Source organism: Ambystoma mexicanum, chromosome 4p (assembly GCF_040938575.1).
Source record: "Ambystoma mexicanum isolate Mex_15411 chromosome 4p, UKY_AmexF1_1, whole genome shotgun sequence".
NCBI lineage: Eukaryota > Metazoa > Chordata > Amphibia > Caudata > Ambystomatidae > Ambystoma > Ambystoma mexicanum.
Genome location: NC_090927.1, coordinates 1,063,087,127 through 1,063,114,103, shown reverse-complemented (window position 1 = coordinate 1,063,114,103; position 26,977 = coordinate 1,063,087,127). Strand labels below are relative to the sequence as shown.

Below are 26,977 nucleotides of genomic sequence, written 5' to 3'. Positions count from 1 at the left end.
AACGCCCGAGTTCGTAGTGTATCCAACACCCACAAATTGTGCATGGTAGAGAAACCCCGACGAAATCCACATTGGAACCTACTGAGAATATTAGCCTGTTCAGCCCAGTTTTGCAATTCTGTAAGCAAAAGCGCTGCAAAAAGTTTTCCCGTGATATCCAACATGGAAAGAAGTCTATAATTGTTTGGGTCCATACGACAACCTTTTTTATACACCGGCACCAATATCGCCGTTTGCCATGTACAAGGAATCTTCCCCTGTGCTAAAACCTTTTTAAAGAGTATGGAGAGGAGAGAAGCCCAAAATGTAGGATGGTTCTTAATGACAACATTCGCTAGGCCATTAGGGCCAGGAGCTCTAGAAGCTTTCAAGGTTGCTATTTTGTTAAGAATGGCCTCCTCAGAGGGCTCAAAGGGCGGGGGATAGTAATTCTTCATGGTTGTAGTTATTGGTACATCTGCTTCTCCTGAATTACGATCCAAAAGAAATCTAACCCAGGTTACCTCTCCAATAGGATTGTCCAGCTGGCCCTTGACCTTCTCTTTGTTCTCTTTCAGTAACTGCCATATGTTACGCGAGTTTCCAGAGCAGATGGTTTTTACCAGCCTCTGGTTTCTAACGTTCCTCTCTGTATTTCGGATATTTCTAATACTAGCTCTATATTTGTTTTTAGCTTTTCTGACTTTATCATAATAGATAGTGCACGCTATATTTTGTCCTCTGAGCCCCCGCATCTCTACTCTAAACCTTCTCTTGGCATCATGAATTTCCTTACTGTAAGGCATAATCGTACCTCCAAGCTTGTTTTGGTAATGCTGCTACCAGTCTCCTGTTTAGCAAGAAATCCTGAATGCCACAAAAACATAGGGTCTTGGTGTACTTTCCTACATTGTGGGCTGCGCAACCCTACTGGTGGTGGCGTGAGAAGTTTGCAGGGACTGGTGCATTACAGGAGGGGCAGGGTTATCAGGGGTAGGAGAGAGTTTGGGGCCATTGGGGTTCGTCACTATCAGGGATTCTGGTAGTGGGTTTGAATCTAGCAATACCATGGGTAAAGTGACCACCACACCCTCACAGCCCGCACAATCTCTACAATTCATTCAAGTTAGGTCTTTTATATAATGATAGTGGCCAAACATGCTCCCTCTTGACTGCACGCCATTAAACAATAATGCATTCTGCAGCTCCAATTCTTTCTGTGCCCACAATTCTACCTCCAGACTCAGCGTAAAAATCTGTCGCACCACTTTTGCGTGCATATTGGGGCCATATGCATGGGAACCACTTGAATGGGGGCCATGTGTACAATGGCCTTTCATTGGTATGTTAGTGAGGTCTCAAGTGGGGTGGTTAGATACAAAGAGGCCACTTTTGTCACCTATGCTTAATCAAGGTGCTGCTCCATTATGAAGGAAATGTTGTTTCTTAAATTATACCCAACCTTAACTTGCCTCCACCTCTATACCTCCGACTGGTGTTTCTTTGTAGCTAGTCTGCTAAATCTTCCTGAAGTTCTTAATGTCCCTCCCTTATTCACCTCGCGTCCTCCAGGTCTTTCCTCACTAGTGGTCATTATTGTGCTGGTTTAATACAATTTAGGCTGTACTGTTCTCTCTGCATCTTTACTGGTTAATAGCAGCCAACAATATTGCAGTCTTTCGCGACAGTCGTTATCTTTTGACTGAATAACCTCATGAACGTCCACAATGCAGCTAACAGTGGCTTAGCACATTGTGTGACCCTCAGGCATTCTGGGTTGGGTTTCTCTGAGAAGGCAAGGCCAACTCCATCTTCTGGGACTCCTCCAAGCTCCAGCTGCTCCTCTCCACCATCTTATCTTCTCTGCTGATTCCACCACTAGCATCCTATGTCAGAGTGAGCCTCGTTCACCAAGGTGGCTTTGGCTCATTCCCTCCACCTGGGAAGAAGGCGGGGTGGGCTCACACTGGCCAGCCTCACACTGACTATGTCCCCCTCACCTCACTCCATTGACTTGACCTCTCTCGCCCCCTGCCAAACACTGTATGGGGGCTTCCACAATATCCCACTCCACTGACAAGGTCCCCCCGACCCCAGATCACATGCCTGCTCTGGGGTCATTGATCAGGATTGTGAGCTGTTGAGCAGACGGCCCCTGGCTTACTCACTCATTTGTCTCTCACTCGCACCTCTATCTGGTCTCTAAAGGAGACACCAACAGCACAGAAACTTGCAGCAAACAAAGTTAATTATGAAAACACCACCCGAGCACAGGTGTCTGACATGTGATGCAGTTGGGATGCTCTGCCCACCACACCCTCATTCACTCCAGTTACGGTATACTGGCCACTCCTCTAAACACATCTGATTGCTAACCCAATTCTGATTGGTCCTGTTAATTATCTGTCCCTAACAGCCCTGCTATACAGGTCCATGATTTTTCCACTGTGAAAGCCTGAAAGATCCCATCAAACAGTTATCCGATCTGGAGGAACAGCACAGCCAAATCTCACCTGTATCAGCCTGAGCGGTTTACTATGAAAATACTTCACAAGCATGGCTGTGCAGCAAGGGACACTCTGGTATTGCTCTGCCTGTCCCACCCGCTGGTACACTGCATTTATACCAGACCTCAAACCCTAAACCAATCCCGGTTGGTCTCCTGGACATAGTTCCTCAAACTTTCAGCTGAAAGGATGGCCCTGCGCTACAAATCCATGGACTGCCCAGCGCAAAAATATGAAAGTTCCTAACAAAGGAGATACCTACTTTGAAGTGGGGAGTGGAGGAAAGGGGCATCCCCCTGGTGCGCTAAGCAATGGCATTACAGGGTTCTCAGCTTATCTTGGCTTCTTCATTCCGAAGGGCGGGGTGGCAACTGGGGCTTCAAGAGAGAGACACTGGTGGAGCTGCTAAGGCCTCAATCGGGATCGAAGGGGTCCTTTCAAGGAGGGACTGCGCCAGCCTCATCTGCTATGCCAATCTTTACCTGTGCTGCATCTTGCATAGGCTGCCTGAACCACAGACTTCCAGGTCTCAAAGAATTCAAACATCAGTAAACACAGAAGAGGGATAAGCAAAGTCACTACAAATGCCAAGAAATAGCAACATATGAAATATTTATTATAGTTCGACAGAAAAAGTACATTCAATTGAATTGCTCTCATGTTTCAGAGAAGAAGTACAACCACACAGAAAAAAGCCCCACCCTGAAATCACGCTTAGCTTAGTAATGCATTTTCAAGACTAAACAAGAATGGTCATTATATTAATTGAAAAGAATACTTCAGCAATTTTGAATACCTACTAAATACTTTAACTTTATACAAACCAAAAAGGGCATTATACTTTTTTACTTCAGGATAAAGAATATGGATTTTTTTTCCAGCAACGTAATGCTTGCATTTGATAAAGCTGCTTCTCTTTCAAGTTACCTGAAGGGAAATACAAACAACTGGAAAAAAACTACGTTGATCTTAGGTAAATTGCTTGGTATCCAGCTACAACTGCTTGGTACCCAATCACTAAATAAACACTTCACACAAAACTACTGTTATTCAAATCTGTTAAAATACTTTAATAAAATTGTGCGCACATATATATATCACAACCCTGAAAAAAAGAAAAAGTTTAATGAATCATTTTAAAGCAAACTTGGTCATCCTTTCAAGTGTCTCTTGTGAAAGAGGCACACATAATTATAATTATTAGAACAGTAAAAAATAGTTAAGCAAAGGAGGACCAAACAAACATAAGCATGAAGGTAAAAAGACAAAGATAAGCACCAGAACTCAAAAGAAATTATTCCAGTTCAGAAACGTGGCCTCCCCAATCATGGCCAGCATGATGGGCAAGAGAACCATCTGGAGGGTCAGCAGGGGGCCATGTTCCAAGCACTTGTCCTGTTTTGTACCGGTGAACTCTAGTCCACGATTTAGAGCAGCGAGTTCATTATGATAAGCATCGCCGAGTGTCATAGGACAGTAAACAATGTACAGTAGTAGCCACGAGAATGCCTAGAGGTCACTAGGGCTGCCATCAGAAGACTTGAATTATTTCTTAAGGGATTCGGTCAGCTGTAAGGATTTTCGAAGCTTGTATTCGAGCCTTAAAGAAAAACATTGAAAACAACTGGTAAGAGTTTTCCGGAAAGAAATATTGTTCAGAGTATGTAACAAGGCACGGTAACAGAGAAGATGTACATTAATCATAGGTCAGAGAGTAACATTCTCCTCCTCACCTTCTGCTCTCCTTCACTCTCCAATATATTTTCCTTATTTTCTCCCTTCTTCCACCCTCCTCTCACCAACTGGTTCTCCTCAATGCCTTTTGCCCACCACCGCCTCCTCTCTCTGCCTATTTTTTCTTTTTGGGCTCTTTTTGTATAATTTCACTTCACAGCATAAACCTGCATGGATATGAATGGCGAATTGAAAGAATCAGGTCACCATCTTCGATTAATTCGTGCGCATGTGCGAGGGGTCCTGAGTATTCGTGATCTGCCTGCTTCGAAGACCGGTAAAAAGTGATCCACTTGAAGTGTTTCTACTATGTAAACCAGTGCACTTGCTACTGAAAATTCGAGTTGGTTTTTGCAGTGTTGAAGAGGCAGGCATTGCTTGTAACTTCCCAATAACCTGTGGAATGGGTTTCACATAGTGGGCAGTGAAGCAAACCCAGGGTACCAACATGTCAATACCTCAAAGGGATGGCCCTACATTGTGGCATTTGGTGGCGAGTTCCTGCCTCTCAGCATAGACACGGTGGGGTTAGAAACGGCATGCGCCCCACTCCACCCCAGATGAAGTATTACAATACGTGTGGTGGCCCTCAAACCCCTTGCCCACCCCAAGCCTTCACTATAAAGGACAGGCAGGGGACTTCATGGCAACACACTGTTCAAAAACTGAATCTTGGTATGGGACCAAAACAGGTCACCACATTATGAGTGATAACCAACCACTGCTAGCAATCACCAGACACAGCCATCCTGCCCACAGCTAACCATAAATACAACTTTATTCGTTCAAAATCAATACATTTAGAAAAGGGTGGATGGGAATATAGACTCTTTTGTCCGACCTGAAATGGAGCAAAACTGCTAAACCATTGCAAAACATGCTACCTGTATTCGTTTCACCACCATACATGCGGTGTTTCAAACCGATTGGGACAACAACACAAGTGTACACAAAGATAATTAAGGGTGCTGTGGTAAGAATGATTGGTGTACTCATTCAGTATATGCACACATAGGGAACTCATGTATAAAAAGAAACACTGGTGCCCATGAAAAAGGGCAAGTCATCCAAGACCGTGCATAACCAAAAGAAATAACCCTAACCATCTTTAGTTTCATCCGAGTATGTATAACAGTGAGCATCTGAAGTATTTTTTTTTTAAAACTCTTTTTATTGAATTTTAAGATGAACAACAGTAGTAACAGAAACATTCCCTCCAACCCCCCTCCCTACCTCTAGTCCCTCCCCACCCCCCCCCGGCATCGAGCAATGCCTCCCAGATCCCCGCCCTCTCGGGCAAACACCCCACGCTCAGTGTAGGTCCAATAGCCTCAAGCGCTGCGGACACCACATTACCCTAAAATCGTCCCTAAGAAAGTCCATGATATCTCCCCATTCTGCTGCAAAGTTCTGCACTCTATTGTCCTTGGCGAACGTAGCCCATTCCAGAGACACTATTTCCCAAATCTTCCAATACCAATCTTGATACTGAGGTACCTACGGGCCCCTCCATCTCTGTGCTATTAGCAACATAGCAGCCAGGACCAGTATAGTTTTAGCCTTTTCCTTACCTCTCGGTTCCCCCTGCCTCGGTGACTTTCGGAAGCCTAACAGAATGTGTGCTGGTGTTCTTTCGTCTACCTCCCCGAAGGCCTGCTCCTGCGCCCGTCGAATTTCTTCCCAGAAAGGCTCTATCAAGGGGCATTTCCACCAAATGTGTTCTGCTGAGCCTGTCATTCCACAGCCCCTCCAGCATTTCTCAGATTTTTCAGGGAACATCCTGTGTAGCCGGGCCGGGGTGTAATGCCACCCAAAAAGTACTTTATACCAGATTTCCTGTAATTGGGACGCTTTGGCCAGTTTGGGAATCCTCCTCCATAATTTCTCCCATTCCTCCCTAGTGATCTCGCGCCCTACAATTCGATCCCAGTCCCTCATATAGGGGCAGCTCGTGCCTACCTTGTCTTTGTCCAAGATTTTGTAGATGTTGGATATGAGGCCTTTCGCCCCGTCATTAGTGAGAAGAAATTTCTCAAATAGGGTGGGCTCTCGTGTGGCTGCCCTTTTGACCCCTGGGTGTAGAAGCCAATGCAGTATTTGCGCATATCGCAACCTTTCCCCTTCTTGTATCGCAAATTCCCTCTTGCAGTCATAGAAGGACAGCAACTCCCCTCCACGAAACATATCAGCCAACTTTTTGCAGCCGCCCTCCCGCCACTTGACAAATGCTCCCCTTTCCAAGTCTGGGGTGAAATCTTTATTCTCAAAGATGGGTGTGAAGGGAGATGGAAAAGTGGTGATCCCCTCGGGTCCCGCTAACTTGTCCCAAGTGTCGGCCATAAGTTTGGTAATGGCACTCTTATAAAGATGCCGGGGTCTATGCGACTTGGGGAGCCACAGCACTTCTGCTAAGTTGCGATGAGCCACCGCCCTATCCATTCTCACCCATATCTTGTCATGCGCCGCCTCCTCTCCCCTCAACCACTCCCTGATGATGCGAATTTGGGTTGCTTCGTAATAACGCTTAAAATTCGGCAAGGCCAAACCTCCCTCTCCCCTAGCTGCCCCTAGAAGCCCAATTCCCACCCTGGGTCTTTTCCCCTCCCATATGAAACTCTTAGTTAATGCTCCCAGTTCTTTAAAGAAACTCGCCGGGATTGGCTGCGGGATTGCCTCGAATAAATATAAAAGCCTCGGGAGTGTGACCATCTTTACCGCCGCTATCCGCCCCATCCATGATACCCTGAGGCCACGCCATCTGAAGTATTTTACATCCTGCAAGCCAGCAGAAGCAGACCAAGAGGGAAACGTTCTCATTTTTATTAATCAAAAATAATAGAACATACAGACAGCTCTATGAAATGCAGCCCTACCCAAGTCTTCAAGGGTTCATGTAGGTCCTGGTCATTAACTAAAACACGTGTGTGGAAGAGGATTGAGAGGATCAATTAATTATTTACAAGTTCATTGAAGAATTGAAAAAAGACTGAAAAATCAATCATCAAATAGTTGAGATCGGAGAGGACTAATGAGAGGATTCAGCAGAAAATTACTATAACTGATGACTGATTAAGATAATTTATCTAAAATGGATTGAGGACAACCAGTGAAATTGGAAAAAGATTGCAAAATCAAACAATTAACAATGAAATGAAAAGACAATTGGCAATATATTTTATAAGATATTTAACAATATATATAATAATTGAAAAATCTGAACATAACTGAATACATTTTGTTGATGGACTATGAACAAAGATGCAAATACCACAAAGCCTATGAAATAGTTGATTTAGACGCAATATTGTGCATAGGCATCTAAACACATCAACTCAATGTAATTTTGTGCGCAGCTCAGTGCAGAGCATGGCATAACTCTTTTCACTCAAGTGTCTGGTCTCGGAAAGCATGGCTTTGCAAGCGCTATCCCTCACTTCCTGTCACCCGCAGGAAGGGGTTTCCAAGATCGTGGCCTTTCCTTTCAGGGCGTAGGCAAACACTGGGGTTGTGTGTGTCTAATTTATTACCAAAAGGCTGGCAGGTCTGATCTCCTTCTTCTGCAAGATCACTGGTCACAGGAGTAGCATCAGCGTGAAAAGCGTCATGCTTACAAATCAAACCCTAACAGGGGCTGCAACAATGTCACCCCGCCCCCCACAAGCATGGAAGGGGTTGCAACTATGCAGGGTTAACATTTTATAAAAACCCTTCAATAAACTTGCTTTTTCTTTTGCAAAAATATTTGTTCAACCAAATATCTCTTCTTACCCCCAACACATTTACACACAACACATTCAACAATTACATCTATTCAGGTGCAACTAGGTCTGTCGACAAAAGTTTCTAAAGCAACATCTACACTTTGTGAGTACACAAACACAGAGATTTGTAGGGGTGCACCCTTACCCCATTCAGGCAGCCCCTTGACACCCACACACCACGACACACCCTTGGGGACACACACTTTTATTGGTCTTGGAGTAAGCAAACAGAAATGAACATCTTTTTGTGAATCAGGCTTAGGCCCTTCTGTGAATTAAAAGTAAATTACTACTTTTTATTGGTGTAAATCAAACTTATGCTAGGAAAAAGCTTTTCAAATCGTCTCCTAACGGTTTAACTTTGTGCCCGAGTCCTTCCGTCCCCTCTGCCGATACATTCTGTTCTCTAGCACCTAGTCTCTGTGGAATCTTTCCGATTTCTTTCTTCAGCAGTGATGTATTGTAAAGACATGTTACCCCTCCTGTGTGCAGTCTCTGTAGTAGTCATATAAAGAAATCTCAGTCGTTTGTGTTTTATAAAGCAAATACATACAGTTCCTAATGCTACTACACTGTGACAGAAATAGTCTAGACAGACACACACACTATGAGCACTTCCTCCTCTGGTGTTTGGAGTTGGCTATCTGTACATCAATGGGATGTAAATAGACAGTTTATTTGTAGCCAACCATACATTGGGAGATTTCAAGCGCTCTTCTGGTTAGGCTGGATTGTCTGCTAGAGTTCTGAGAAAAAAAAGATGTAAAGCTTGAAGGTAGCATCTGACAATCGATGGTCTACACAAAATACTATGAGGGTTAAACATGTGAGCACACCCATGTAACTACTGCCAAGTACTGGAACCTTCCCGCCGCAAACTCTGCTTTACCATCCTACTACTCCGGCACCCGATTTTCCCCATCAGACCCGGGTGTCTATAGCAGTGGGGTTGAGCAGGCGGGAAGGCCACCTTAAGGGTTGGTGGCAGTGTTCAAACAATTGTTTTTTTTGGGTTTCCAGCAATGCAATATTTCCATGAACACTTTTCTCAAAGGATAGGCACAATTGGAGATGCAGTGAACCACTATGACTGTGACACCAGTGCTTGAGCTTCCATTTTGGGAGGTGAAGGAGGACACAATCAAAGAACACACTAACCTCTTGTGTGCAGAGGCTGTGCTCAGCGGTTTGGGGTTGTTTGTTCGCCTGATAATTGTTCGAGGCAAACTGTTCAAAATAAATCTGATTGTATGCGAACAATTACCAGATGACGAAACAACCCCAATCCCTGTTCACATTCTTCTTGTACCTTTTTTTTTCCGTCCCCCCCCTCACATGTTGAGGAAGCGGGGACACTCCTGCAACCCACACGGCCAGAAATACCAAACATGGGGAGCAGGAGACATGCCTGCAACCCCCCCTCCACATTTTCAGTATGTTTTATAATCAATCGAATGGTTCTGGCCGAATTCGGTCAAATGTACCATTCAATTGATTATAAACTATCAATTTGGGCTAATACTGTGCTCAGCATGTCCTTAGAATTCCCCATAATTGGGAGGTTGGGCAATGACACACAATTATTATTTGTGGTTTAAACAAGACTTTTTTTAATGTTATTTGTAGGGTATGGGTTAGACTAAATGCCTATTGGAATTTTGGGCAGCTCTACAACTGAAAAGAGGTCTAAATCTAAACAGTGAGAGCAAAGGAGTAATGTAAGGTGAGGTATTCTTACAGTGTCCGCCGCCCCCAGTGGCATAAATATAAATAATAAAGTTCAACCTAATTTGCTCAGTCCTTCTGCCTCCAGGGACACCCTAATCTACAACACAACATCCACAGAATGGGGAAACAGAAAGGCTCAAACATATAATTACTAAATCCTTAGCCTCCTGACTAGTCCCTAAGCTAAAACACACATTTCATAAATCTAGGCCAACAAAAGAGTTCACAAATCCTAGTCTTCAAAATTCATCCCCAATTTAAATCATTAAACTAGGGATTACTCGCAGTCTGGACCCTCTATGGTCTCCCTTCTTTCACTCTGATCTTTCAGACCTCTCGGAGGTTCCTTACTATTCAGACGTGTCGTCAGGCTCTGCTTTCGTCTCTGTCTCCCGGCTTGGGTTCTCAGCCTCTCTCATGGAATCATTGAATTTATCCCCAACCTCTGATATTTAACCAGACTGATATCTTCTAGATTTTTGCCACCAGCATAGGTGTCGCAGACATCTGGGTTCACAGGTATAGGGTCTTGCCATAAACCTGCCTTCAGTAATTTCTTGGATAGGTCCCATCAGGTTTTACTTGGGAAGGTCTCACCATGACCTGGAGTAGCGACAATGAATGTGCCGTAAAGGATCGAGTCCCAACAGATTATAAAATTGGGAACCCCACCTGTTCGCATTTTGTAATTTGATCTTGCTTTTTTTGTTTTGTCCCCGGCCATGCATGTAATGTATGCGTGGGACATCCCTGCGACCCCCGAAACTCCTAATACCGAACTAGGGGAGCGGGGGACAGCCACGCAACCCTTGCTCCCCCTTGTTCCGCTTGTTCGGTATTTTGGGATTCAGTCTTTTCAAACAGGCCAAATCCACACTCATTGTGCATTCAGTCTTATTTTTCGGTCTTTTGGTGCAAACCTGCGACAATCACTTGAGTAGGTTTTTACAGAACCTGAAATATCACCATTCAATAGAACAGGTCTCACCACAGGCTGTAATGCCAGATTTCACTTGAGCAGGTGTCACCACGATCTGAAAGATCAGCATTCACTTGGCAGATATCCACATAACCTGGAGCATCAATAGTCACTCGGTATAGACTCACCCTGACCTATGGTTTCAGCAACACTTGGCTAGGTCTCACTATGCCATGTGGTTTTAGCAAAACTTGGTCCTGGCTCTCCATAACCTGGGGGTTTCTGCTGCTACTTGGACAGGTCTCCACCTGCAACTAGGGCAGTCTTTGCTTGTGCCCATCCTCAGATAATTAGCAATTCCTCCACCAAAGTCCTCCCGTTTCCTCTTTACTGTGGAGCCTTCTCTGGGTGCCGCCATGAATGGGCTTTTCTGACATTTTTATATGGTTTACCAGTTTGCCTTGTTTATATCACCCCTATAGATTAGTAGGGCTCATTAGAGGTTTGCACCCTGGTTCAGCAGTGAACATTTCTTAATGGAAGTCCATGCGTTTATAGTTGTGCCTCTCTGTTTATGTTTCCCTGCTCTGTTTGATCAGATGCTTTTTAGGTGGTACCCTACATTTCTGCCACCTTGGCCCATCAGTGGTGTTCCGCAGTTGCAAGAGAACGATCCATGGCTTTCTACAGTGCCTTTTATCATCCGGAACATTTCATCTCTTCCATCCACAATCTATGCAGTTCTGTTCAAAGCGACCCATTTATGAATGATGTTCATCTATTCAAATCATAGTTGTGGTTTTCTCTGAATACCTGATTTGGGAGATACACTTTCACAAACCTGTTGGTCTATTTAGAAGTTAGAACGTTTTGGTGATATACTTTGAGACTTGTGAGGATGTGCTTTTCATCATTCCTGACAACAGGATTTTTGAAAAGTTAAGACGACCTTGCGGTAGGATTCTTGAAGTCATTTGCCGAGGTGTCTCAAACACCACTGATCATGGAATACTGCACCCATGGTGGGGTTGGCAATTCTGTGGGATCCCACTCCTTCCACTCTCTGAGAGGCACATTGGATAACCGCTGGACCAATGCACTCACTAGTGCATCAGCCCCTCTTGGACTCATAACACAACTCCCACACCATGGATGTGCTCACACCAGAGGCACCCCCCTGCCAGCCCCATCACCCAGGTCACAGGCGGAAAGCATTCTGCTGCTGTGCCCCAGGTTTCTACTGGCAGACTGATGTCAGTGCGCACAGCATGCAGACATCACCAGCTGGCGTAATCAGTACTGGAAAGAGGTTTGCTGAAACCAGACCCTGCTTATGCAGCCATTGCGCAGCACCCTGGGCACTTAGATACAGGCACTGCTAGAAAGTTGCATCCCACTCCTCAGAGAAGTCTCCTCCTTGGAGATTGTGTCAGGGCCACAATGTCCTGGCATCAACGACAGCCCCTTTAATACACAACTGGAATGTTTTCATAGGGGTAGGGGGGGTTAAAAAAAGGACGGGGAGAAGGCGGGGTGAATGGGTGGGTTGCTGCCAAATGGTCCAGCACCAGGGTACAATATATGATATAAAGAAAAAATGAAATACGTTGGAGGCAGTTCCTTGGGCTAGGACCATGTCCCCAAGCACCCACTTCCCCTTTTTTAACCTCAGCTGGGGGTAAATTGGGGGTGGCTACCCCCAGATATGACGTTAATGGAGAGGACTGCCAGCATATTGCATGCATAATGTTGCAAAGCCTGCCCCCTGATCGCCCACTTGCCCCCCAAAATGGCAGGCCGCTGCTCCTCTATGTTAAGAGCAGGTTGGGAAGGGATAGTTTGCCCTGATATGGCCCCGGAGGGAGCAGGCAGAACTCACTAGGGATTTTGTTTATCTGATCAAAAAAAGTATGGATGCTGGACCCTTCCATTGGTTCAGGCCTTCAGCCAACACTCCGGCGGCATTACTGCCCCCACACTCCTCATATTTGATTTGATTTTATTTTATTATATTTTTAAAGCGCAGAAAACCAGGCCCAGGGGCAACCGGGCGCATACTCTTAAACATGTTACAATAAAACAGTAATTACACAGTAAATTACAAAATATACAGCATATATACATAAACCGAGGGGTACCATTAACAGAATATAATACAATTACAGAGCAGACAGAGATGTATATACATGTCCTGTACCACACAGGGAGACTGGACTGAGTAAGGGTATCATGGATCTTGGGAGAACAGCCATGTTTTAGCATTGTTCTTGAAGGAGAGGAACGATGGTTCAGTTCTAATAGGCGTGGGCAGAGTGTTCCAAAGTTTGGAAGCTAGGACAGGGAAACTCACCCCACCAGCTTTTTGGAGTTTACATCTCGGCACGATGAGGATGTGAGTTTGGGCTGCTCTAGTGGGTCGAGTGGATGTGTGGAGTGTGAAGCGAGCGGACAGGTAAGGTGGGGCGTTGTTGCTCAGGCATTTGTGAGTCAGGGCTAGGGTTTTCAGGGCAATCCTTTGTTTTACCGGAAGCCAACGTAAGTCCGATCTGATGGAGGAGATTTGGGAACGTCTCGGGATGTTTAAAGCTGCCCTTAAGGCATTGTTTTGTACAGTTTGCAATTTATTAAGGTTAGACTGACTAGTCCCAAGGTAGAGAGCACTGCAGTAGTCAATTTTGGCCCTGACCCCCACTTCCATATGGGACTCAGGTGAGTGCTGACTCCGTTCTCCCACTTCATTTTTAGTTTAAAATGTGTAAAACAATGTCCGTAGCCCCTGCTTCCTGATCCCCTGTGCCCTCTTCCTGGTGTCCCTCTCCCTCCCGCCCCCCTGACCCACCCACCGCCTCCCACTTGCTATTTCCTCCTACACTACCTGGGCCTAGCGACCCGAGAGCAGCCCTTGACCCCCACTTCCATCTGGGACTCAGGTGAGTGTTGACTCCATTCCCCCACTCCATTTTTAGTTTAAAATGTGTAAAACAATATCCGTAGTCCCTGCTTCCCGATTCCCCTGTGCCCCCTTCCTGGTGTCCCTCTCCCTCCCGCCCCGCCTACCGCCTCCCATTGGCTATTTCTTCCTCCACTACATGGGCCTAGCGACCTGAGAGCAGCCCCGGACCCCCACTTCCATCTGGGACTCAGGTGAATGCTGACTCTGTTCCCCCACTCCATTTTTAGTTTAAAATGTGTAAAAAATGTCTGTAGTCCCTGCTTCCTGATCCCCTGTGCCCCCTTCCTGGTGTCCCTCTCCCTCCCACCCCACCCACCGCCTCCCATTGGCTATTTCATTCTCCACTACCGGGGCCTAGCAACCCGAGAGCAGCCCCTGACCCCCACTTCCATCTGGGACTCAGGTGAGTGTTGACTCCGTTCCCCCACTCCATTTTTAGTTTAAAATGTGCAACAACAAAAAAATGTCCGTAGTCCCTGCTTCCAGATTCCCCTGTGCCCCCTTCCTGGTGTCCCTCTCCCTCCCGCCCTGCCCACCGCCTCCCATTGGTTATTTCCTCCTCCACTACCTGGGCCTAGGGACCCAAGAGCAGCCCCTCACCCCCACTTCCATCTGGGACTCGGGTGAGTGCTGACTCCATTCCCCCACTCCATTTTTAGTTTAAATGGTGTAAAAACAAATGTCCGTAGTCCCTGCAGCCCGATCCCCTGTGCCCCCTTCCAGGTGTCCCTCTCCCTCCTGCCTCCCATTCGCTATTTCTTCCTCCACTGCCTGGGCCTAGTGACCCGAGAGCAGCCCCTGACCCCCACTTCCGTCTGGGACTCAGGTGAGTGCTGACTCCGTTCCCCCACTCCATTTTTAGTTTAAAATGTGTAAACAAAATGTCCTAGTCCCTGCTTCCTGATCCCGTGTGCCCCCTTCCTGGTGTCCCTCTCCCTCCCGCCTCCCGACCCACCCACCCACCGCCTTCCATTGGCTATTTCTTCCTCCACTACCTGGGCCTAGCGACCCGAGAGCAGCCCCTGACCCACACTTCCATCTGGGACTCAGGTGAGTGTTGACTCCATTTCCCCCCCACTCCATTTTTAGTTTAAAATGTGTAAAACAATGTCCGTACTCCCTGCTTCCCGATTCCCCTGTGCCCCCTTCCTGGTGTCCCTCTCCCTCCCGCCCCGCCTACCGCCTCCCATTGGCTATTTCTTCCTCCACTACATGGGCCTAGCGACCTGAGAGCATCCCCTGACCCCCACTTCCATCTGGGACTCAGGTGAGTGCTGACTCTGTTCCCCCACTCCATTTTTAGTTTAAAATGTGTAAAAAATGTCTGTAGTCCCTGCTTCCCGATCCCCCGTGCCCTCTTCCTGGTGTCCATCTCAACCCGCCCACCGCCTCCCACTTGCTATTTCCTCCTACACTACCTGGGCCTAGCGACCCGAGAGCAGCCCCTGACCCCCACTTCCATCTGGGACTCAGGTGAGTGCTGACTCCTTTCTCCCACTTCATTTTTAGTTTAAAATTTGTAAAAAAAATGTCCGCAGTCCTTGCTTCCCAATTCACCTGTGCCCCCTTCCTGGTGTCCCTCTCCCTCCCGCCTCCAGACCCATCCACCGCCTTCCATTGGCTATTTCTTCCTCCACTACCTGGGCCTAGCAACCCGAGAGCAGCCCCTGACCCCCACTTCCATCTGGGACTCGGGTGAGTGTTGACTCCATTCCCCCACTCCATTTTTAGTTTAAAATGTGTAAAAAAAAAATGTCTGTAGTCCCTGCTTCCCAATTCACCTGTGCCCCCTCCTGGTGTCCCTCTCCCTCCCGCCCCGCCTACCGCTTCCCATTGGCTATTTCTTCCTCCACTACCTGGGCCTAGCGACCCGAAAGCAGCCCCTGACCCCCACCTCCATGTGGGACTCAGGTGAGTGCTGGCTCCGTTCCCCCACTCCATTTTTAGTTTAAAATGTGTAAAAAAATGTCTTGTCACTGCTTCCCGATCCCCTGTGCCCCCTTCCTGGTGTCCCTCCCGCCCTCCGCCCCCCCTTTGCTATTTCTTCTTCCACTGCCTGGACCTAGCAACCCGAGAGCAGCCCCTGACCCCCACTTCCATCTGGGACTCAGGTGAGTGCTGGCTCTGTTCCCCCACTCCATTTTTAGTTTAAAATGTGTAAAACAAAATGTCCGTAGCCCCTGCTTCCCGATCCCCTGTGCCCCCTTCCTGGTTTCCCTCTCCCTCACGCCTCCCGACCATCCCACTGCCTCCCATTGGCTATTTCTTCCTCCACTACCTGGGCCTAGCGACCCGAGAGGAGCTCCTGACCCCCACTTCCATCTGGAACTCAGGTGAGTGCTGACTCCGTTCCCCCACTCCATTTTTAGTTTAAAACATGTAAGAAAATGTCCGTAGTCCCTGCTTCCCACTCCCCTGTGCCCCCTTCCTGGTGTCCCTCTCCCTCCAGGCCTCCGCCCCCCATTTGCTATTTCTTCCTCCACTGCCTGGGCCTAGCAACCCGAGAGCAGCCCCTGACCTCCCACTTCCATCTGGGTCTCAGGTGAATGCTGGCTCTGTTCCCCCACTCCATTTTTAGTTTAAAATGTGTAAAAAAATGTCTGTAGTCCCAGCTTCCCGATCCCATTTGCCCCCTTCCTGGTGTCCCTCAACCTCCCACCCCACCCACCGCCTCCCATTGGCTATTTCCTCCTCCACTACCTGGGCCTAGCAACCCGAGAGCAACCCCTGACCCCCACTTCCATCTGGGACTCAGGTGAGTGCTCGCTCGGTTCCCCCACTCCATTTCTAGTTTCAAATGTGCAACAACAACAAAATGTCCGTAGTCCCTGCTTCCAGATTCCCCTCTGCCCCCTTCCTGGTGTCCCTCTCCCTCCCGCCCTGCCCACCGCCTCCCATTGGCTATTTCTTCCTCCACTACATGGGCCTAGCGACCTGAGAGCAGCCCCTGACCCCCACTTCCATCTGGGACTCAGGTGAGTGCTGGCTCCGTTCCCCCACTCCATTTTTAGTTTTCAGTGTTTAAAAAAAAATGTGTCCGTAGTCCCTGCTTCCAGATCCCCTGTGCCCCCTTCCTGGTGTCCCTCTCCTCCCGCCCCCGACCCGCTCACCACCTCCCATTGGCTATTTCTTCCTCCTCTGCCTGGGCCTAGCGACCCGTGAGCAGCCACTGACACCCCAGCAGCCAGCGACCAGCCGTCAACCAGTAGCAACCAAAAAAAAGTAAGTGTGGCATGGGTGGGGAGTAGAGCGATTAATCTACTCCAGAAAACCCTACCACTCACCATTACCTTACCCCAGAACTGTGAATGTTAGCAATGCCGCACCTAGTTAGAATTATCCCACACTTCGATAGAATTTGAACGCTAGTATGCGACACACTATTTTGTGAACTTTACCTTCGCCCGCATCTAGTTAGAAATGTGATTGTTAGCATGTGCCACACTAAGACGGAATTATAAATATCACTCTCAGACTGAACTGTGAATGATAGCATGTCCCACACTTAGTTAGAAATGTAAATGGTAGCATGTCGCATAAAGAGCATGGAAGTGATCGGTTTTGAGTGCTTGAAATGGTCGTAATGCATGAAACGGATGGAGTACATGGAACTATTGGAGTGGGCCCGATCTCAAACACCTAAGCTAAACCACCATATCACATCTCCACGCTTACTCTCTTCTTTACACCACCACTCAACTAGAACACAGCGATACTATGACACCATTCGGTATAGCTGTTCTCATACCATCATCTGCCTCATACTCCCCATCACCCTAATTAAACACTGCTGGTTACACACCCTCCAGCCTAGGAGTTTCTCCTCAGGCCTAACGCAGCCAGGATCGGTCTTGATAAAAACCAGCCAGCACGAACACATACTCCTGATTTCTCAACCACCACACCTACCGCTAAGAAGCAGCTATCACACGAATGCCACACCAGCTGAACACATATCAGGTGCTCACACGCACCTTTGACTCTATCTATTCTCTCTACTGACTTGAACTTCGGTTCCCGAGGGCGTTCAACCTACCAGAGCCTTGAGACCATACCAATGGTACATAAGGCGCTATATAAATGCAAAGTAACATAACATAACATGACAAGTGTTCTGGCGAGGGTGATGCAGTTGGTAGAGTTTAGGAAGGGTCTGCAGGCGGTGATAAGTTTGCAAGTATAAGCCAAAGCTGACCTAACTGCATCAGTTTGTCTGTTCAGGGAGAGCGTGGAGTCGAGATAGACGCCTAGAGTCTTGGTGTCTTTGGAGACTTTAATATAGTTGCCGTCAATAATGAAGGACTTGTAAGTTTGGTCTAATTTGTTGAGCCGATGATTTGATCCTAGAAGTAGGAGCTCGGTCTAATCATCGTTAAGGCAAAGTTTGTGATGTGCCATCCAGGCCTGGATGACCAAGTAAACATCGTTAAGGGCTTTGGTGTCAGCTGTGTAGTCTCCCGTGATGGGGATGAGTATCTGGGTGTCATCCGTGTAGTTGGTGTAGGAGACACCTAGATAGTCAAGCACATCAAAGAGGGGCTTGGTGAATACGTTATACAACGTAGGGGATACACACGAGCCTTGAGGAATGCTACAATGAATGGGGGAGGGGTCCGCTGAGGCCATGGGTGAGAAGACCCTCATAGATCTGTTGCTCAGGAATCAATGGATCCAGGCATTGGTAGAGTCAGAGAAGTGGGCTGCAGATTTGAGATGCTGGCAGAGTATTTGGTGGTTGACCAAATCAAAAGCCGCGAAGAGGTCAACTCCCTTTGTCCTTTAGTGACTCCATCTGAGTTTTCAGGTCAATCAGAGCTGATTCCGTGCCATGTTTAGGGCGGAACTCTGATTGTCTTAAGCTCAGAAGATTGTTTAGTTCGAGGTAATCCTGAATCTGCAGGTAGGCTGCACAGTCCAGGATCTTGAGCAGGAATGGGACTGTAGTGATTTGTCTGAAGTTAGTTGGGATATTAGGGTCAAGGGAGGGTTTTTTGGGGAGTGGGATAACCCATGCATCCTTTAAGTTGTCAGGGACAATACCCGTCTTGAAAGAAGCATTTATGAATGCTGTGATGAACGGGGCTAACTCATGAGATGCTTCCTTGATAATAGGTGCTGGGCAAGGGTCACCTTGGCAATTGGATGGTTTTAAATTGTTTATGATGCCTTCTACTTCGAGAGTAGTGAGCGGGGAGGAGAAAGGTTCATGAGAAGGGTTGGCTAGGTGTGTATTGCGTGCGAGTGTGGTCAGTGGTTGGTCAAGCTGTAGGGATTTCTGTTTGTCTCTGATTTTGGATTGGAGGGTGGCAATTTTACCCAAGAGTGCTGACTGAATGTTGGAGCACCAAGTGCTGTCTTTGGTACAAGAGTCAGGGGGGGCTGCAGGTGTCTCAAGTTCCTTAAGAATATTAAAGAGTTCCTTGGTGTTAGACTGGGCTGACATAATGCGGTTATTGTAAGAATCTTTTTTTGCTTGGAGTACAGCTTCTTTATATTTAAGGGTGGCTATCAGAAGACTGTCCTTGTCGGCGTCAGAGTGGTGACTTCTCCAGCGTGACTCTGCAGTACGTTTCTCTTTACGTAACACTCTAAGCTGGGGGGTGAACCATGAGTTAAGGTGTGCTTGTTGTTTGGGTTTCCTCAGTTTGAGCGGGGCAATGGAGTTGATGGCTGCAAGCACTGACTGGTTGTACATGTCGGCTGGGGTGGTGGGGTCTGAGCAAGTGTCAGGAGCATTATTTAATGTGGGATGGAAAAGGGGGAGTAGTTTTTTAGTCGTAATGTTCTTTTTATTTCTGGTGAGGGTGGCTGGGGCGACCAGAGGCATGGGTGGTGAAGCTGCTTCGATACTGAAAGTGATGACGTGGTGGTCAGACCAGATGCAAGGGGCGTTGGATAGTACGCTAATATTGCAGTTGGTGTCACTAAGCCAGTCAAGGGACCGCCCTTTAATGTGGGTGGGCTCCTGTATGTGGTGTGAGAAGCCTAAATCTGTTAAGGTATTAGCGAGGTCGAGGGCCGCAGGGTCATTGGGGTCTTGGTGTCCTAGATTAAGGTCACCAAGAATGATGGTTTGAGTAGAGATGTCATCCACAAAGGAAGTGGGTGGACCAGGGGGTCTGTATATTAGGTGGATGGTGACTGTTTGGTTGGCTGAGAGTCCGAGTTTGACAGAGAGTAACTCTGCGCATTCCAACTTAGTGCTTCGGATGGTTCTACGTCCTAATGAGTTTCTAAAGATAAATGCAATTCCTACACCTCTCGAGGTGCGATCACATCTGATAATGGAGTAATCAGTGGGGAGGGCCAGAGAGAGTGCCGGGCCAGATGCCGCATGCAGCCAGGTCTCAGAGATGGCGATGAAGTCTAGTTCCTGAGTCTTGATAAGATCAGCGATGTCCAGAGCGTGTGTGGCTAGGGACCTTGCGTTTATCAGGGCGGCTTTAATTAAACCAGCGTTGCTTGTTTAAGCTGTGTTGGTCTGAGGGTGATGGGGCGTGGGTGAGGTGGGCGTTTGAGGAAGCGGGCTGAGCGTCTGTGTTTTCAGATGTGGGCTCAGATGCATGGGGTGGTCCTTCTTACCCATAAGTCTAAATCCTAATCTTAAGTTTCTAAGAGAGATAGAACATGGTTGGTTAGGTGAGGGTTTTTTAGCAAAATGGTCAAGCCATAAGGCCGGATCGTTGAGGTAGATGTTGTGGTTTTGCGGTGCAGTGCTTGGGTAGGTATCAGCAGGTCTGTAGATGATGGCCATGGATGAGGTGTACAAGGAGCTAGGTGCAACTAAGTTGGATGGTGGTAAGTGTAGCGTCCAGGTAATTACCCACACTAAGAGTGGTGCTTGTAGTGAGAAGAGCAGTGACCTTAGGGAAGACAAGAGTGGTAACATGTTACCGAAGTTAGAGAGGAAAGGGGCACAGGGTTTGTGAACAGTTGTAGGTAAGAGTTGCCGACACTGTTTGGCTAGGAAGTACGTGCTCTGTGCGAGCAATGCAGGCTCAAAGGTTAAAATGCACGGCAGTCAGGTTTAGACGACTTATTCAGAGTCTAGGCAATAAGGGTGCATCAAATCAGAGTACACAGGCAGAGCAAATAGCAAGGCTTGCACATACATTAGCATATTAGTCAGGGAGCAATGCAGAGTGCATGAGGTGTGTGTCAATAGTAAAGGTGCAACAATTCTAGCAGAACAGACACTCTAGTGTTAGCAGCAAGTATTGGCAAATCGGGTAGATGTCAAATTGAAAGGCACGGCAGAGTAAGGCATGTACCCTAGAGTTAGCTTACAGCGTGTGGACATGTCGCATGCGGAGCAGTGCAACATATGCAGGCATAGATCAGAAGGTGTGGCGCAGCAAGTTAGGCAATGCACAATGAACATATCAGGCAGAGGCAGAGTAGCATATATCATAGAGCTAACAGGTAGATCAACGTTGCAGTTCTAAGCGAGAGCTCAATCATTTCACATGCGAGCAGAGGACCGGCGGCAGAGCAGTTTCAAGGCAAGCACAGGCGAACAGATCAACAAATGAGGGGCGGTGACGTGGTCATTCAGTGGGCGTGCACAGGCAGTGTGTAACAAGCATAAGCAATGCAGGCAATTTGGGCAATGAAATGGTATAATCACTTTGTGGTAAGCAGCCGCAGAGTAGTAGCGACTAGTGGCTCAAATATGCAGTCGGCTCAGTTGTTACTAAAATCAGGACGGTAGTGATAGATGCGCAAACTTGGTACAAAGGTGTGCATGAAGCACGTTGCTGCAGCTAGGAAAATGGCGTATCCGATTATGTTAGCATAGGAAAGGCGGCATTACTGACATCTGGATGGATAGTATGCCGGCTGGCGCAACAGGCAAGATGAGACTTGTAGGGGCAATTCGCACAGAGCGGACACCATATGCAGCTATAGTGGATAGCAAGCTCATGAGGAGCCGTGTTGCGAATGAATAAGTATAGCTGTCAAAACGCAGAAATAGTTAATAGCATTGGTAGTCTTACTTTCAGGATGATGAGAACGTTAGTCGAAAGGTTCACAGGAAGAGTCAGCTGTATGGCAGCGAGAAGGGATTAGAGCGAGGTGGGAAAGGGCATAATGTCCAGGCGAACGGTGAGTAAGGCTGAGGACAGGCTAGGACAGGAGTCAGCCTTGTTGCACTGGGCCTTAGTGCAAGTGGGCCGGCTTCGCCTGCCGGCTCAGGATAGGATGGCTGTAAAGGAGCACCAGCCAATCGGGACTCAGCAGGGTCTGCTGGGTAGATTAGGCACTGGAAGGCTCCGATGTGATGCAGGCGGCCATCTTTAGGTGTGTTGGCATCCTCGTGTACAACAATGGTGGATTCATGCACACAGTGCCAAGAGCGGCCAAAAACACAGCGCCATGACTGGATTAAGGTGCAGGAACAGCACAGGCACCAGGGCAACGTGGCTGGAGAATTGTAATGCGCAAATTTATGCTTCTTTACATTTCCGCTCCTCCCTGTGGTGTGGGGGGGGGCAGAGGGTTTTACCACAAGGGGGGACATTGTATGTACCCTCTAGCAGCAGAGTATTTTTCTCTCTGAACTGAAGAAATAAATTGTATGGAGGCTGGGCCACTAATCGCCCTCCACCCTTTTTACTTACAGCTCTCAGGGAGAAGGCCTGGGGTGATTACCCCCTGGTAGGTCCTCTGGGGAAATTAAAGACTCAATATTTTACAGGGCACCGACTTGCTAGGTGGTGGCCCACTGCATATTTCACCCTCAACATCCCACACTTTCACCTCTCCTAGGAAAGCAGACTGTGGGGTAATGGCCATGAAGTGCCCGCACACCACAGAATAGTGAAAGGCTCGATAGCAGCAAAGTGCATTTCTAAACAATAAAAACACCCCATGTGACTGCTAGCCTGCTATCATGTGGCCTGGCGCCATCCACAGCCCCAGATTTTAGGATCCCTAGATTCGAAGTGTTTGTAGCCCAACTGGAAGTACCCATTGGCCAATTATACAGAAATTGTTTTGTTTGGGGCGGGGGAGCATCTTTATACGCGCCCTAGTGGCAGGTGTCATATGTTCTGTTCCTCCGGTCTCTATGTTACAAAACAGTAGTGAGGAGCGGGACACAAAGCAGCAGCTCATTGAAGGGGAGTCATTGTTGTGCTGAATCCAGATCCTGTCTAAATCTCATACACGAGTAAGCATTTCATAGCCACACTAACATGCAACACCAGAAGGCATTAGTCTAAGCACAACAATATCTAAGACTCACTGAGCTATTGCCATTTGCCACTCCTGCTGATACTGTGTGAAAAGAGAGAATGAAGATATGGTAAGTGTGGGACATGTTGAAGAAGCCACGTGATGCAGACAATGAACCAACATGGGATAAACATTTGCATCCCCAAAGCAAAAGGGCTTAATAAAGCAGAGCCACTGCTGTGAACACTTCATAACCACAGTAACATGAAATATGACCGGGAACAGTGCTCAATACAGTACGGACTCCACTGAAGCCACGTGCTCAAATTATCTGCGCTCTGGAATACACTGACAGCAGATATTGGGGCTGTGATTACGTGTGGCCACAACTGCATCGAACAGACTGATGCGCAATTTATGCTGTCGGGCAGCCGCTTTAGCAACTGCTGTGGGGCTGCAGGAGGCAGTGCAGAACAAAGCACATGATCAACCCACTCCCACAGGCATCTGCAGTTGTAGCGCCACTCTGGAGGGCCTACCATGCTGCTTAGACTCCCACAGAGTCACTGAGGGTAGCTCCTCTTTCTACCTGGTCTCTAACATGCTCTGCAGCTATGACATCCTGCTCTCCACAGTTCCTCATGAGTCATGTCATGGTCTTTGTAAAGACTGGAGGGGGCGGGGTCTGTACTTCTGCTCTCTATATGGTAGAGGAGAGGCACAGAGGACCCCAGCAAAGATTCTCTATGATGGTAGCAATGGACAAGAAATCAAGGCCTAGCTTTTCAGGAGGTGATGCAGGCTGTTTCTTAAGTACAGTGTAGTCCCCAAGCCCCCACAAAAGAATGTCCACACACTGTATTAGTTAAAACACAGTCTTTATATAATATTCAAGGTTATGTACACTATTACATTAACTCACTTTGTGCTCAGAAAATCAACAATGGTAAATATATACAGTTCTAAAGTGGTACCACAATTATTATCAGATCTCATTAAAGTGCATCAATTATACTCTGGTCAAATGTTACACAGATCACTTAATAAAGGCAACCAACAATAGACATAGGAGGAAAGCAGTTGGTTAGAACAATTGGCAGAATACTGTGCACTAGACACAGTTCTGTGTGGCGATCCCCCCACCTGGGCAACCTGTTAAATAAAGATATAACACAAGCCCAGTCCATATATTGTACTATAAGTCTTATTTCCTTCTATAATGTTGCTACCCCCCCCAATGTACCTGGTAGAGCAGAATTCTTCGAAGAGGCGTCGATGGATCCTTCTTGAGTGACTCCCCTTAAAGCAGGAGCCACGTTTCGTCGAGAGGTGTCGAAGAAGGTGAACTTGGCATTGACAGCGTTGATGAAAAGTTTGAGGGTGGCGAGACCACGGCGTCGATCCAGGCGGTGCTCATCGGCGACGTCCTGCGAGGATGAGGTGTGCGGGGAACCTTAGCGATTGATAGTTCAGGACCGCAAAGAGTTTCTGAAAAACTGTGGCCCGACAAGGGCATCGAGTCGTCTAAGTCTTTGTGGTCTTTGGGTGGCGGGAAACCCACCGGCGGATTCTCCTCAGAGCGTTGGCGTCCTTGACTTTCTCCGGCGGAATAAAGCGGTCGACGGAGCGGACAAGGGAGTCCTTCGATTCAACAGTCTTAGGCAAAGGAGCGGGCGGCTCCGGTCGTCGGCGGCTCCGGTCGTTGGCGGCACGGCATCAAGCGGTCCCCTCTCCTGGTCAACAGCAATGGACTTCGACGGCGTCGATGTCTAGGTGCTTCACTTCGTTCTCCTCGGCGGTCCCTGTCTCTGGTCGGCAGCCTTTCAAGGTTCTGACTTCCAGGGAGCTTTGGCGAAGGTTGGCGGTGCTCGATGGTCCCTCGGAGCACGGGAAGAGGGCGCCTAACCAGGTCCTCTCTCGGATCAGTCCTCGACGAACTCGACAGCTTTCGGATCGGGTCGAGGCAAATGAGCAGTTCTTCTTCCAGCTAGGCGTCGAGGATAAGCAGTTCCAGTTACTCTTCAAGTGTTAACTCAGCTTCTGAACAATTTCCAGTGGTGAGAGGACCCCAGATATATTATTATGTCTCTCATCCACACTGCTGGGTCACACTCAGCAGCCAATCATACAGAAGGGCATTCATGCAGTCAGTCAGCCAATCAGGCATACAGTGCATTCAGGCCATACTCCTCCCTCTCAGACACTTACAACCAGGAATGTGGATTGGGACAAGTACCCAGCCATTCAACACTACACACTGCATTCATGCCAGTTTTGGGCAGGGCTGTCTCAGTCTTTGTATCTCATACCAGAAACCAGACATCCACAAGAAGAAGTGCATATTGGTCACACACTCCATTCACCCAGGTCCCACCCACAGGGTGTACCCACAACATACAGTCACTGGGAAGGCTCCAGCCAGTCGGGCCTGGAATTCACAACAATACCATATATGGAACTTCCACCCAACTGCCAGTCAGGGGGGAGGGACAGAGTCAGGGCTTCCCAGGACTTTTGGAAAACAAGGTAACAGGCAATAGAAAGCAAGAGGCCACAGGGGCCATCTTGTTTCCTATCAGTTCCTATCAACTGATTCCAATGGCAGGGCCCAAAATGGAGGATACTCAGAGTACCTGTCAAATTCTGTCAAATTCAGCATGGAGCTGCCACCAGCCCATACCCTGCTCTGTGGGCCACAAACAGGTGCCCAAAACATGCACTAGGGGCACAGGGTTGAACCCCCCCCACCCATGGGTGCCATAAGGGTATCCCATGGGTCTGTACACCAAACCAAAAACAGGAAGAGCTGCACTGCCAGGAGTCCCACATGGACCCCTGGGCAGAAAACAATACAGAACACAAATGAAAAATGACTACAGGACAAGGACAGGGAGGCCCTGTCCCTCCAATGCATTTCCAGCATCACAGGCTTCTGTTCACTCTTTCTAGGACTCTATACCACCCTGTAGTGGGGTTTACTATTACAGAGACTCTGATGACATTGGCTCCAAAATCCCTACACTTCTACCCAACTGTGGGAGGCACAGAATCACAATCCTAGAGCACCCATGTTACACCAGACTTTCCCCAGCACCAACTCCAAATATCTAGGCGTATGTGTGGCTTCTCAATGCTGGGCCGTGCAGAACTCTAGTCTGTCTGGACTTGTGTCAGTCTACTCACATTACAGCAGCTGCCTTAGCTCACAGCTTTACTTCTAATGTGTGCTCTGCACGCTCAACAACTCAATTTCCTCAGTTTGTCCAGAGTCAACTCTTGCAGCTAACAGCAGTCCCCGTTCCTGTGTCACAGCAGAAGACCAAAGTGCTGACCAGAGCAGTTCCTTGGATCTCTCATGTGCGCACATTGGACCTATGTTTCTCTGTCTACAGTGCAGATTCTATCACTGTAAAACAATAGGGAGAAAGAAGCAAGACACTCAGCTGTAGTAAAGATGCTTTTAGTGACAATGCGCGAAGACAGCGGGGAGGAGAAATGCTCATATCTATGTCTTCAAGTTGGGCTGAGCATAGCAGTGGCTCATCAGCCATAGATGCTGCCTGTCATGTGTCACTGTCCTATCTTTTGTTTTTAAATTAAAAAAGTTTTTATTGGATTTTGTTACAAAAATCATTGTTTCAATGTTGGAATACACATTTCCAATGTGAAATAACATATAATCACCAGGTAAGCCTTCACCCGTTACCGTCCTCTACCCCCTTCCCCATACAGTTCCTGCACAGCCCTCCTTCCCATTGTTCTGTGTACCATCCGTGAGGTTGTTCTGTTCTTACACCTTCATTTAGAGAGATAACATTGGTTGTCAGGTGAGCATGTCCCACCTGCTTCATCTTTTGTTATTTCAGACATGAATCATTGTCTGATCTACCCATTTTGTAAAGTCTGTCCCTGGAGTAGCACGTTGTGTGCACAGTATTCTACTGTAGAAGTCTCAGCCTTGTTGACTTGTCTTGTTGATAGTAACGCTTCCGCTCAATCTTCCTCCTCCTATGGGTCCTGGGTCGACTTCCCTTTTTGCTTTCAGTTTTGTCATAGGCAGGGGATAAGTTGTTATTTATGACCTGGTACAGTATTGTTATTGCTTCCCCCTCCATCTTTTCAGAGACTAGGTTGACCTCCAGGGGAGTATGTTCCGGGATGTTCATCTCTCCTCTGAAGTGAGCCACTACGGCATTCCTTAGCCTCATATATGTCAATA

The 26,977-nt window shown here is 47.7% G+C and overlaps 1 protein-coding gene across 2 annotated transcripts in view; it reads right to left on the bottom strand.

Moving 5' to 3' along the window:
- Positions 1 to 3,081: 3,081 nt before the first annotated feature.
- The window catches only part of ZUP1 (zinc finger containing ubiquitin peptidase 1), a 705,973-nt gene continuing 682,077 nt past the window's right edge, over positions 3,082 to 26,977 (bottom strand). For both annotated transcript variants that reach the window (XM_069606641.1, XM_069606639.1), the window contains exon 9: positions 3,082 to 4,086. In XM_069606641.1, the coding sequence (XP_069462742.1) occupies positions 4,039 to 4,086 (48 nt within the window). In that variant the 3' untranslated portion in view covers positions 3,082 to 4,038. The remainder of the gene's footprint in view (positions 4,087 to 26,977) is intronic.